The sequence below is a fragment of the Limanda limanda genome, chromosome 19 (genome assembly GCF_963576545.1).
Source record: "Limanda limanda chromosome 19, fLimLim1.1, whole genome shotgun sequence".
NCBI classification, from domain to species: Eukaryota; Metazoa; Chordata; class Actinopteri; order Pleuronectiformes; family Pleuronectidae; genus Limanda; species Limanda limanda.
The window spans coordinates 2,365,842-2,380,190 of record NC_083654.1 but is presented as its reverse complement, the minus strand read 5'-3'; the positions used below and the strand labels follow the sequence as shown (position 1 = coordinate 2,380,190).

The following is a 14,349-nucleotide window of genomic DNA, read 5'->3' as shown; positions in this document are numbered from 1 at the left end:
TGTGGTGATGCTGCTCGCACTGTGTTCTAAATTCCCCCGAAGTTAAAAGTCCATCCGCATAACAAACGTCTCAGTGGCTGGAAGCTGCACGAAGCTGCTCGTCTCCCATGTTCTTCCCTGGTCTGCGGTGAGGATAGTCCTTTCGAATGTCTCAGAACAAGCAGAGGACGGGAGTGTCGCGGCTATTGTTAAAATCGACGAGCGGTGGCACAGCAGGCCCGAACTTCAACAAAGATGCTAACGCGGGTGCCAGCTGCTAAATAAATACTGTACAAAAAGCGCGCATGGGCGGGCTCGCGATTCACCGGGAGAGCTCCACGGAATTGAACAGGACTTTCACTGAAATGCTGCGGAAACGTCCGACTTAAATAGTTTTCATTTAGATATGAAAACGACTGTCAGCTAGCAGCTAAATCCGCCGTCCGGCTCCGCCATCTACAAGACAGACAGCGAATCGTCTCGAGGATAAACTGACCAATCAGGCGGCTGCTTTTCAAAGACGCCGGTATTTCGGCCAATGAGAGAAGTGGACCTTTAAAGACACCGTCTCTTTATTCTCAACGCAAGATGGCGGCAAAACCCCAGTGAAGCCCAGACAGTCTGTTGTGATGTAAACCGTGTCACAGCTTATTGTGGATTTAAACACCAGACTGCAAAAAATATCTTTATTATACCAGCAGAACCACACAGCGTATTTCCATAACACCAATCCTAACATTACACTCCTCCGTTTATCATTACGCACACAATTATCCATGCTCTAACTGGGGCTGATGAGATAGAACAAAACCATAGCCCACTGTAAAGACAGTAACACACATTGTGTCGAAAATAACACACTTAACAATAATTGGAACTGGAGATACCTGAGCTGATGAGGGTTTCAACACATGGTTTGCAAATTACAAAGAAGTATAGGTTACAAAAACTCCATGGCTTCATGGTGAAAACTCTGTCTCAGACTCCATGTCTCATTAGCTGCTTTCAGACACGCACTGAACTTAGAAGAATCTCAGAACATTCTCCGGAGAGGCTGTGTGTGAGAGCGCAAATGTGCAAGTATGAGTCTCTAGACTTTCCCCAGAGTTTTTTTCCTGGCTAGTAAAAACTCAGTCTAAATGAGGCAATGTGAGAACACAGCGAGTGGGTGGGTTGATGACGTTTCTAACATGCAACAGACTCTAAACTGAAAACAAAGAATACACATTGCCTCAGGATGAAATAGAGGTGCCATACATGTAGGGGACACCAATGAAGATATCAAGAGCACTTTTGGTGATAGGGGACAACGTCAATGTCCTGTGTGCTGCTGCGTTCTTGTTTGTGAAAAGCAAACTGCAATATCTGGGATAGAACAAGCTGTTGCTGTCAATCATTAGATCGTGCATATTTCACCACCCGGTGGACTGACACATATTGTACTGATTCAACAAAAAAAAAGACCATTTTAGAGCTCTAACTATATTTTAAACGGTAACCACTGGACTCATTAGAGCAGAAACTAATTAAAAAGTATTATGGATCCAGTTCTGTTGAGTGTAGCAACCGTTAGGCATCTTCTAGGTGGATGAGGATTTCAAATGAAGACTCCTCTGTCTCCTTCAGGCTCTGTCTGAACAGCTGAGAGTGCTGCCAAGATGCCTCCCCTTCTCCCCCGCTGAGTTCTGCTACGACCACGATGTCCAACGAGCCGGACAAACTGGGGAACGACTGCATTTTCCCATCTGACGGTTCAAACACAGGAGAGGAAATCAAGAGGAGGTGATGTTGTCATACAGGCACATTGTGAGCACTATATCAGATGATTTACTGCATGACTGTACCTCCACAGAATTCTGTAGTAGTTAGGCCTGACTGCAAGGACCAGCAGACTTTCCCTGTGTTGAAGGTCTGGCTACTGGTCCTGATCGAGACAGACTTCATCTTCATCCCGACTGCAGCAAAATCAAACTTCCAGCTCATTCGTCCTGTAGAGGAGCCTTCTGTTCGAGAGATGTACACCTTAACAAAGAAATACAATTAGGTCACATAGAGCTGCATGAAGAACAAATTAGTACACAGGTTATTCTCCCTTACTTCCCTTAGAAGTTTACAGTAGTATGCTTATCTTATTTAAAATTTGTTCCTAATCTTATTCATAGTCAAAATAACATATATTTATGTTTTTAAAACCACAGCTGCCAGAGGCATCTTTTGTGAGTAAGTGCCTAGCCTAACTTTACTGGTAATCAGACTAAATTGTTGTTTTGTATAGTTTATTTTATTTACTGTGTGCGTGTGTGTGTGTGTGTGTGTGCGTATGTCTGTGTGTGTGTGTGCGTATGAGTGTGTGTGTGTGTGTGTGTGAGTGAAAGAGTGAGTGAGGGTTGTGGGGGGTATAAAAAACTATAAATCAACTCGACATGATCAATTACTTCTTCACAAGAACAATAATCTGCAACTATTTTGATGTCGTTTTCAAGCAAAATCCCCAAATTTGTTATTCAACTTTTTGAGCTGCTGCTCTTTTATATATTTTCTTACATTGAAAGTAACTTTAGTATTATTTTGGTTTGGACTTGAGCAAGTATAAAACAAGTCAAAGCAGGTAGAACAAAGGTGTGTTTGACAGTACTGATAAAGGCTGTGCTCCATGATACTGACCCAGATGATACAATTTGGGTTGGAATGGGATCCATTGTTTTGCTGAAGTGATTATTAAATAGGCGAATGCTCTTAAACAGTAATAGATTAGCCTTGATGAGCTGACTTACAGCTTTCAGGGCTTGTTTTGTGAATATGTATACTTAATGTAGATATATATCTTTTAACACAAGATAAACAAACACATATTAACACTTCAAAATTTTATTGCTCTTTATCTTAATTATACTATATATTTTCACTGTAGAAAAAAAAAAGTTACTGACATTTTTCCTAATATTCAAAATATTTAATTCAAACACAATTTACATCAACAGTGGCTACATTTGAAGCCAGCACTGTTTTCAAATGGATACACCTTGAAATAATAAGGAATACATTTATTAATACCAATCATAGAATATTGGAAATAAATATTATCTGAAATGAAAACTATTGCTTTGTTAATGCTCTTACCATCTGCCAGTCCTTTTCCAACATTCTGAAGACCGACTCCTTCCTCCACACGCACTGATCCCAACCCTGAACTACCTCAGAGCTGTTGGACAGTCGACAGTACTGGTCTTTAGTTGCACTGTAGCACACGTGCAGTAACCGGTCACTCTTCTCTTTCTCAGTGGGAGTAAACACGTAACCTTCAGCCTGAGAAAAACACACGCAGATGCACACACTGTGATCTGACACCCAGCAATTCAATCATCAACCTTGGACATATTACACTATTAAATAGAACACTGCATGTGACTGGGTGATGTCCAACACAATCTGCTTGTATGTAGCGTTTCATAAAGATATCACATATATTGTGAATACATATTGAGATCCCAATAATGATTCAATGCCATCAATTATATTTTTTGTTTATATGTCATGTTTATATTACAGTTGGGAGGAGGTCTATTGAAATGGATACATACAGCTGAGAAGTATAAGATCCATTGCAACATAATTTGTACGATATACTAAACCTGTGTTGAAGACTCGGCCGCTTTGGTCTCCCCCCTTGCCGTCCTCCAGGCCATAGAGCCTGAGTTGCGTCCCCCCAGCTCTCCTGGTTTCGGCTTCTTTGGGGAAATAAACTCCACCAGCTCAACAAGCAGCCTCTCCGTCAGGTCCTTCTTCCTGCCTGGACTCAAACCCTGTTGCCTCTAGCAGACGGAAGGTGGCTTACAGCAGAGTCACCACAAGATAGTATTATATACATGGTTAAGAGGGCTATGACTTACTGAGTTGTTGAGCCCATTAATGGTGCGACACAGCCAGGTCTCTTTAACACTGGTCCTCCTAGACAAAACCTCTGGATGTTTGCAGGAATATCTCCACGTCACATCCACCACCTGCATCACAAACACACACATGTAATATTTAGTGATTAGTATCAACATATTCACAGTATTGTATTATGAGATTCCAATCCCTGACTAAAATACCTTCATACATAAATAGTTATTCTATTCTCAAAACATCTGCCATCTAACCCAGTGACCATTTTGTAATGTTTTTAAGTGTATTTCCTTGTTTCATTTACACTTGTGCACATGCATGAAGATGCACATGCAGACACAATTACACATTCCTTCCAATGCTTTCACACACTGATCTACAACCACATGTTAAGCAATGCACCAATAAAGGAAGCGAAGAAGGCTGAGAGGAAGTAAATAAGGAGGTTTAATCAATATACATATTGAGTTCCAGTCAGGGCAAGCCAGATGGTGTTGTAATAATGTAGTAGTAGCAGTATGCATCAATTTCTCTGACCTGGTCCTTAGAGAAAGCCAGGACATAGGCCAGTTTCTTCCCCCAGCCAACCTCATAAAGAAGAGGCTTGTCACAGACATTCTCACACGAGTCACAGTGCAGCCAACGACGCTGAGCGTGCGAGTAAATCTCTGTCCACACGTGGTCTGAAATAACACAGAACCTTTACTTCATTTACATGCTACATAAACAGTTCTGACATAAAACTAAGTGGGAATTTAATAGCTTAAAAAATGCAATGACATTCTCCAAATGAGTCAAATGGCAAAATATTTGAAACTGGTTCAGTGTTTGCGATAGTATCAAGTACAGTAATAACAACACATACTCATCTTTGTGCTTCATAAAATATGTAAAGAATAAAGATATTGCAGGGAGGACTCTTAATCAACAAATTTTGTGACGGTGACGAATATCTCTGTATAAATAAACTTTGGGTTTAATCTAATAAGCGATACAGGAGGCACATCAGTCAGTCATGTTCATACCTGTACTATCCCAGATATACCTGGCTTCCAAGCCAATGGCTCTGCAGCACAGGGTGAAACAGTTTGCCCACTCCCCACAGCGCCCCCTCCTGGTTTCCAGCAGCTTCCCGGGATGGTTGTACCTGGTAGAGTAAACGTGCAAGCGATCCATTATATTCTGCGTTGTGTTCAAATCCATTCATACTCTATTGCTGTTTACAGGAAACATATCTACAGTGTTGCCATTTTAAAATGTATTGACAGTGAATACTACAAAAGGAAATGTAAAAGAAATAGGGTTAGGGTTTATACCTATTAATTTTAATCTTAAATATAACCTTAGAAAGGCATCCTAAACTAGCCTGGGTGCCAGACGAACTTAGCCCCGCCCACAACATTTGTTGTTCGGGAAGTTCGGTCTGGAGTCGCTCCGTTGGGGAGAAACTATGCTCAAAACCGAAGCAGTTCGATCCAATCAGATCGTCAGGGCGGGCTTTATACGATGATTGACAGATGATCTACAGTGACGTAGTCAACCACGTCAGCAAAGAGCGCTGGAGAGCTGAGACATATTTAGACATATATAGTGTTTATATCTATGAGCTGAGATGTGTCGATGATGCCATCGAGTCTGTTTCAGCAGACATCGACAGCGCATTCATTTTGAAAGAGGGACAGAGGAACGTGATCAAGGCATTTGTAGATCGAACAGATGTTTTTGCCGTCCTCCTACGGGATTCATAAAAAGTTTAATGTATCAGCTGGCCCCGATGCTGCGGCCACTCAAGCAGTCATATACATAAAAAGAGAGTGGGGGGGGGGGCGCGCTACGCTCCTCAGCACACATGAGACAAAAGACACATGTTGGGACGCTGTTAATGTTGGAGCAACAAGGAAGTGAATGCTTGAAAAAAACGATGAGCTGCCGTTTCTTCTCCTCGCTGATGCAGAGCCATGACAGCGGAGCTCTGCAGCGCAGCGTGCGGATCAGAAGCTCCGTGGATTTCTGGTAGAGACGGATCTCTGTCAGAGCCTCGGTCCCGGGCCGGTAACGGTACCGGGCCGGTCGCGAGGATCTGAGAGAGATCCGTAGCGGGCTTCTTCACGCCGCCGCCGGCCGGGGCTCTCACGAGCAGCCCTGGCCTCCAGCTGCTTCCTGGGGGCTTTGCCTCCGGTGGATATACGAGCGGCATTTGCAGCATTTCCATTGATTTATTTAGAGCAGGGGTGCCCAATACGTCGATCGCGATCGACCGGCCGATCGCGAAGGCAGTGTGGGTCGATCGCACAACTGGACAAGAGGCAGTCACGTGGACGCTCCGCGTACCCACTTTTTTTTTTTTTTGCCGCCGCCGCCGCCGCCGCCGCCGCCGCCGCCGCCGCCGCCGCCGCCGCCGCCGCCGCCACGCCCCCCGCTCTGGACGATGTTGCGAACGTCAACCGGGGCGGACTGCTCGTCACGCCGGGTTCAAACAGGACGAGGAAGTGACGGCGAAGCGCCGCGCTAATCCCTAGAGCGCCGGCGCTTGGCTGTTCACAGCGGACGCTGAAGCGCCGCACTAATAATATCACATACTTTTGCTGTTATCAGCCTGCAGTAAAAACGGCATTTAATCCTTTTTTTTTCAAGCATATACTTACTTGTTTCTCCAACATTAACTGCAACACAGCCCAACATGTGTCTTCTTTGTCTTATATGTGCTGAGGATCATACAGCTCACTGTACTTCTCCAATTAAATTATTAATTTAATATCATCCATCTTCAAGAACTTCTCCGCTGTTTGCTATGTCGGGTGTGGAGGGTAAATTACGTATTCTCCACTCAAACCTATGTGGAGGTTACGTAGCCCCCCCCCCCCCTTCTCGCTCTCTTTTTATCTATATGACTGCTTGTGGCTGGGCAGAGGGGGACATTTAATAATGTGATTGGTAAAATTGGTAAAATTAAATCTCCAGGACAACAGAAGGGGAATACAAACTCTGGGATGCATATTTAATCATTTCTATCATATAAAATATAAAATATGTTATCAATATCTTTTAAAATCATTTTTCAGTGTGTTTCCTGGCGCGAAAAAAGAGGGGGTACGTGCGCCGGGGGGGGGGGGGGGGTAGATCTTGTTGAGCTGGTCGTTTCAAGAGTAGCTCACAAGCCGATAAAGTGTGGGGACCCCTGATTTAGAGAGTGAATAAACTCGTGAAACAGACAACTGATAACAACTATGCGTCGCTTGACAGACGTCACATACTACGTTGCTCTGATTGGTTGTAGGTCTATCCAATTGAGCGAAGAGGCACTTGGTTTCCTGGTTCGGTTGAAACACGCCCCATAATCACAGCCCAATGGAGCGGTCTCAGACTCATATTCTGACTAGAATAATGAGTCTGACAACGTCAGGCTAATCCTAAACACCAGCGGCATACGAAATAACATACAAAAACACATGCAAGCACGCACACTCTTACCTTGGGAATCTTGTGGAGAACCTACAGAGCTGACAGTAATGGTTCTCCACTCGCTGAGCTCCCCAGAGCATATCCTCAGAGCTGGGACTGAGGGAGCTGGCGTTCTCTGTGGGACCCCCACAGCGGCTGCAGGGTAAACTGTTCACCCAGGAGAAGAAATCCTGCTTGAACCACCTAAGTAACTCCAGCACCAGGAAGTCTTCTATTCCAAGTTTACAATCTACAAACAGGAAAGCATGTAATTTGTGCCTCTTATTCTCAATGTGTTAACAGTAAAATAAAGATATAGAGTACAACTGATTGCTCTAAATAACTGAATGAAGGGACTTTACCTGGGTCGGCAGCTTTAGCCTCCTTCAGCTTGTGTTGAGCAGCCGATGACAGCTGCTGGTGAGGGATGTGACTCAGAGCTTTCTGCTGCCATTCAGGCTTTTCATACATCATCACATGCTGGGAGTTTGCCTCGAGAGTCACGAAGAAGCTCATACTCTTTTGCTGACACAAGACAAGGAACCATCATTCACCAACCAAGATGATATATTGTATATTTACAATAGTTGTTCTTGAGAGATGTAACATGCTGTAAGGTAACTTCACTGTATTTTTTCATCATAGACTTGCTTATTCTCATTTCTTATCAAAAATGGATCTATGAGAGTTAAAATGTGTTTAGCCTCTGCTGTGATGATACTGCAGCTGAAAGCTACAAATATATGCAGTAACAGCCACCGCTATTTAAAGTGCCCGGTAACATCTTTACCAGGGATGATGGCTGTGATGGACATGGTGGAATTGGCTGACTGGCAGGAGCAGCAGCAGCAGGAGCAGGAGCGAGGCTGTCTGGTGCTGAGGCTCCAGCAACCTGAGCTCCTGGTTGGACAGGCTGTCCTCCTTGTAGCCTCTGATTCCTCTCTGCTGCTATGGATTCCCTGATGAGCTTCAGCTGTTGCATTGACGCAGACCTGGGCCACACCAGGTGGGTCTCTGCCTAAAAAGAGGTAAAAGTGGGTGTATTAGGCCCGTCCAGACCTTTTAATAGCATCCCTCCTGAGAACGGTCATATTCACACCTGCAATTAAAATGTCTCCTTAACGTGTCTCCTGGGATTACTTGTGAATGGATCTCACCTCCCCACTCTATATGCAAATACTCACGACCATCATTTATGCTTGCCAAGACAACCCAGTCTGAGAACACGGATGTGTCAAAGTGTTTTTTAAGGCATGCATGTGTCTGCACAAGCAAGTGAGTGGGAGAGAGGTTGAGACAGAAATGGGTCATGAGGGGCTGACTGAATCTCGTGCAGCTTAGCTTTTAAGAAAGATTTGTATCAATTTAACAAAAGTATTAATCATTATGTGCTGGTCAGTCTTGATATTTATTTAGTGGTAACCACTGAATGCAACAGAGAGACATAAAAATACATTTGGTTCCTTATGAAACTGTAGCGGATCAGAGGATGTCAGCTGAGTAGGCGGTCCTTCTTTTGTGGCCCAGGGTGCATTGATATTCACACAGCGAAAAGAATGTGGCCAAATGTGTGTCCAAGAACAAGTCCAGCAGTGATCTGAGTAATTGGATCTTAGGACACATTAAGGTGTGTTCATGTTTGTACTTAGCACTGACCACTTGTCAGTGGTACAGTCAGGACGGATGCAATCCCAGGTCTGAACGGGGTCTAAGTTATTCAGAGTTCTGCCATGGGTGATCAATTAGACCCCTAGGAATCAAAGCAATACAACAGGAGATCTGTCATTTAACTTCTGTAGTAGCAAGCAGGCAGGTTCTTACCTCCTCAAATCCCATCTCAAAGAGACATTCCACAGCTCCTTTGACGGGCAGCAGCTTGGTGGAGAAAGTAGGATTTCCTATGCGGATCGACCTGTACTTTTCCTCATTTGGATTCCTGTAGGGAGGTGGCATCATTTGTTTTCAAGGCTTTTCAGGAAACACCTTTTGTACCCCTTTGGCTTTAGAGAAATTTCATATTTACAAACCAGCATACATTATAGCTACGAGTGTTTAAATTAACTGTTGAGTCTGCTATTGTCAGCAATATCCTGCTTCACCTATTTGCTTAAATTACCACTGAACAAAATCTAACAATTTGCTGAAAACATAGACTCTACTCAAAAAAGGAAGTGCGACAATTTTATCTTAAGACATTTACTTTTCTATCAAAAAACTTAGGGTGTTGATAACTGACATGTTACCTATCTGACATCTGCTTTATCGTGAGTTATCTCTCTGCCGAATTAACCAGAAAATATAAAGTTATGTGAGGAGGGATAACGAGTAAGGGCGTCTATCCATTGGCAGAGTCAAAGCAAAGGGTCAAAGTACAAGTGCTCATTTGTTTCACAGAGTTGGGTGGAACAGCAGGAACAACAGCAGGCAGCACGGCTCAGGTACACGGCATTTCGACAGACTGTCAGGGCATGACGTTTTCTGCCAACTCATAGGTGTGAAATGTACAGAAGCGCTCTATCAGATCCTCAGCTTAGCATAACACATCTACACTGACCCGCTGGCAAGTTCACAACTTTACCTTAGAATATTGTCCGCATATGTGAGTAACAACTTGGCCACGTCGAGGAAGACTTCGTTCGAATTCTCACACAATGTGGTGACTGCTGGTGACACACTCATGTTGCTATTTCCTCTTTAAAACACCGGTCCTTCCAGTTTTGAGAGTCACAGCTAATGCTAACACTGCTGCTAAGTTGATGTTTTGGGTCCTGCGTGAAGCTGCCCCATCAGCGCCTGAATGTCTGTAGCTCTGAAACTATTGTTTGTTACTCTTTGTTTTATCATTTCTATATATATATAGTTGAGTTCAATTTAATTATTTTGTATCTTATTTGATTTTATATTTAAAAGAAAAAGTACAAGTTAAAGAGAGTTGCCGACGATTCAAAGTCACAGGCATATTTAAGGCTGCCCTGGTTGTCCTGTCATATGGATATTTCCACAGTGGATGAAGCGGTGCACTTGTCGGAGAGATAACAACATGTCCGCTCTGTCCTGCTGGACCGCACTACAGCTGAGGGCACACAACATGAGGGCACTTCTTCACAAGAACTCCTCTGTTTGTCCAAACCAACTGTCCACACGACACAGCTCGGGACAGCCGAGGAGGAGGGTTGTGATCACCGGTGTAGGGTTGGTGTGTCCCCTGGGCACAGGCACTGCTCTGCCCTGGGACCATCTGATCAAAGGCCACAGTGGGATTGTTGCTCTGGACTCTGAGGAGTACAAGACAGTTCCCTGTAAAGTGGCCGCTCTGGTGACCAGAGGGACTGAAGAGGGTCAGTTTAACATGGAAAGGTTTGCCTCTCGTGGGGAGATCAACAGCATGTCACCAGCTACTGTGATGGCCCTGGGGGCTGCTCAGCTCGCCCTGGAGGACTCTGGCTGGTACCCCAAGTCCCCAGAGGAACAGCTCAGCACTGGGGTGGCTGTCGGAATGGGCATGGTGGCACTGGAGGAGATTGCTCGCACCTCGGCTGCCTTCCAGGAAAAGGGCTACAACAGAGTGAGCCCCTTCTTTGTGCCCCGCATCCTTGTCAACATGGCTGCTGGGCACATAAGCATCAAACACAGATTAAAGGGTCCCAATCATGCTGTGTCCACAGCATGCGCCACAGGTGCACATGCCATAGGTGATGCCGCCAGGTTCATTGCTCATGGGGATGCGGATGCTATGGTTACAGGAGGAACAGAATCCTGCATAGGGCCTCTGTCAATAGCTGGGTTTGCCAGGGCACGTGCCCTCGCCACCAAATGGAATGACAACCCTGTGCTGGCATCGAGACCCTTCCACCCAGAGAGAGAGGGCTTTGTGATGGGTGAAGGAGCTGCTGTGCTCCTGCTGGAGGAGCTGGGCCGTGCAATGAAGAGGGGAGCCAGGATCTACGCAGAGGTCCTGGGCTATGGACTCTCAGGGGACGCCAGCCACATCACTGCACCCACTGCAGATGGGGATGGGGCATTCAGGTGACTGATTTTAGGGTTTTCAGAAGCATTTATTTTTTATTTGTCTAATGTGAGAGCCAGCATTTATTTTATTCTAAATATTAAGAAAAAACAACCTAGTTATCCCACTAAAGTTAAGTTGTTCTAAAGTGGGGATCAGCACCCCCCTCACAGGGTAAATCTGAGGGGTCATGACGATTAACAGAATGGTAAGGGAAACACAGTGTAAATGGTAAAATAATTCCGTAGTAGTTCCCTGTCGTTTGTGAGCATCCATCACAGTTCACAGACTTCCCACCTCAACTTTGATGTACTGTAGTTTTGAGGACATCGCCTGTAGTAGGAACTGTTCTTAGGATTTTATTTTGTCCTCCAAATAAAGATGAAGACATCTGGTCGAGAATTTATTTTGCTTTGATTACTGATAAATATAGTGAGAAAAAAAAGTCTATAACTGTCTGACCACTGTCTCCATAGGTGCATGTCTGCAGCACTCAGAGATGCTGGCGTCTCCCCGGCAGATGTGACATACGTGAATGCTCACGCCACGTCCACGCCACTGGGTGACGCGGCTGAAAATGCAGCCCTCAAAAGGCTCTTCCAGCAAAGTGTCGAGAGCCTGGCCGTCTCCTCCACCAAAGGGGCTACTGGACATCTGCTTGGGGCTGCGGGGGCTGTGGAGGCAGCCTTCACCGCTCTGGCCTGCCACCATGGGGTCCTGCCCCCGACACTCAACCTGGATCGCACTGAGCCAGAGTTTAACCTGAATTATGTTCCCTGCACAGCGCAGTCATGGCGGACTCAGGGCCGACGGGTTGCGCTTACAAATTCATTTGGATTTGGTGGCACCAACGCTTCACTGTGTCTCGCCAGCATCTAAGGACACACTGAGACTTTAATTAATAGGAAATTAAATGTGTTCCTTTTCTTGAGCTCTGGTATTATGGAGTGTCAGTGACTGAATAATAATATAAATATAACTTTATTTGTATAGACCTTATCTAAACAATGTTACAAAGTGTTTCACACAACAAAATCCATGGCAAAAGATGAATGAACAAAAATAAAAGGTATTCAGTTCAATTTCAGGGCCACAATAAGGTCAAGACCTTAAAAGTTATAGACAAACCCAACAGTTCCCAGTTCTGTTACATTATTCATTAGTCCTGCCACTGGTAGTTTGTGGAAAACTCGTTGACTGATGAGGAGAGTAATGTGAATTTAGAGAAAATTCAATTAAGTTCAGATACTTTTTCCCCCTGAAAATCCAATGAAAAGCTTTAAATTGCAATGATGACAAATTCTAGGCAAAGCTTTGAAACAATGTCATGTTTTAATTTTTGTGGTTCGTACCTTATATGTAGTGAACATGATTAAAAGCTCATGTTATAGAATAAGTGTAGTATTTTTCTGGAGAAGCTGTTTTTCAGTTTTGCATTAAAACTGAAAAATGGGGTTTGTTATTGCTCTGCTTGCCATTTTCTGCAGTTTGTGACGGGATGAATAAATCTGTCTGGATTGGGAAAATAACTCACTCATTACTGCTGATAAAAACTTAAACAAGGTTGTCTCAAAAAATAAGGCCCTGTGTAGAAATGGATCAATCTTAAATGATTGTAAACGTCCAGTTACTACACATCATTATTTGATCATTACAATTAAAATTAAACCATCAGTGTGATAAGTTTGTGCTTGGTACCAGCAGATGGTGCTGGCTCACAACAAGTCACTTATTTTGTTTCTAATTTCACTTCCATCAGCATTAGCAGTGTAGTGGATAATAGTGTTCATTTTATTGTTGTCAGAATTGGAGCCATCATGAAATGTCAGGGTGCTCCAAGAAGACACCCGAGGCTTTTTATATCCATTAGAGTAAATGGAGAGGAAACGAGTTATCATAGAAAAAGGTTGATAATAGTATTAACAAGGTAGTTATGGTTAATTGCATGCTGTTGGCTTCCCATAACCAACCTACACAATCCCAAAAAATATAGGGAATACTTAAATCACACATCAGATCTTGATGAGTGAATTATTCAAGTTGAAAATCTGTACTGATGTACATTGCATAATTTGTTGAGAGCAAAATGACACAACAACTGTTAATGGAAACAGAGATCATCAACCCATTGAGGCCTGGATTCAAAACCACACCGAAGAATTGAAATCACAGGCTGATCCAACCAGCGTGAATTTCACAGAGCATCTCATAATGTGACTCAGTAGTGTGTACGGCCTCCTCGTGCCTGTATGCAGTCCAGTGAACATCTAGGTCTGCCCCTGATGAGTTGGCGGATTGTGTCCTGGGGGATCTCCTCCCAGACCTGGATCAGGACATCAGTGAGCTCCTAAACAGTCTTTGGCGGTACTTGGCGGCGTCGGATACACCAATACATAACGTCCTATAGGTGCTCAATTGGATTAAGGTCAGGGGAACGGGAGGACCAGTCAATGGCAACAATGCCTTCGTCATCACACTCTTGCCACATGAGGCCGGGACTTGTCATGCACCAGGAGGAACCCAGGGCCCACTTTACCAGCCTAAGGATATGCCTCCCCAGAACATCACTGACCTACTGCCAAACCAGTCATGCTGGGTGATGTTACAGGCAGAATAACGTTCACCACAGCGTCTCCAGACTCTTTCATGCCTCTCACGTATGCTCAGTGTGAACCTGCTCTTATCTGTAAAGAGAACGGGGCACCAGTGACAGACCTTCCAATTTTGCTGTTCTTAGGGGAAGGCCAATCGAGCTGCAAGGTGCTTGGCTCTTAGAGCAGCTCCCACTAGAGGATATCAGGCCCCACGCCACCCTCATTGAGTCTGTTTGTAACAGTTTAGCCAGAAACATGCACGCCAGGAGCCTGTTTGAGGTAATTTTGTTGGGCTCTGGCAGTGCTCCACCTGTTCCTCCTCACTCAAAGGAGCAGATACCAATCCAGCTCTCCTCATGTAATGGCCGGTCTCCTGGTATCTCCTACTGTATTTGCTCCGGAGACTTTGCACCTGTTGTCACTTTCATTTGCACCAAAGCA

General features: G+C 44.4%; 2 protein-coding genes across 2 annotated transcripts; one reads left to right on the top strand and one right to left on the bottom strand.

The window, feature by feature from the left end:
* Window positions 1–651: 651 nt before the first annotated feature.
* On the bottom strand, window positions 652–10,087 carry ngly1 (N-glycanase 1). Its single transcript, XM_061092811.1, has 12 exons — window positions 9,887–10,087; window positions 9,130–9,244; window positions 8,099–8,326; window positions 7,671–7,833; window positions 7,339–7,558; window positions 4,893–5,014; window positions 4,405–4,550; window positions 3,870–3,980; window positions 3,612–3,791; window positions 3,100–3,285; window positions 1,824–2,001; window positions 652–1,724 (listed from the first exon to the last, which is right to left on the bottom strand). The coding sequence occupies exons 1-12, from the start codon at window positions 9,985–9,987 to the stop codon at window positions 1,549–1,551; spliced, it is 1,926 nt and encodes a 641-aa protein (XP_060948794.1). The 5' UTR covers window positions 9,988–10,087; the 3' UTR covers window positions 652–1,548.
* Window positions 10,088–10,301: 214 nt separating this feature from the next.
* oxsm (3-oxoacyl-ACP synthase, mitochondrial) lies at window positions 10,302–12,710 on the top strand. The gene is made up of 2 exons (XM_061092778.1): window positions 10,302–11,334; window positions 11,791–12,710. Exons 1-2 carry the CDS (start codon window positions 10,316–10,318, stop codon window positions 12,191–12,193), a joined length of 1,422 nt encoding a protein of 473 aa, XP_060948761.1. The 5' UTR covers window positions 10,302–10,315; the 3' UTR covers window positions 12,194–12,710.
* Window positions 12,711–14,349: the final 1,639 nt, after the last annotated feature.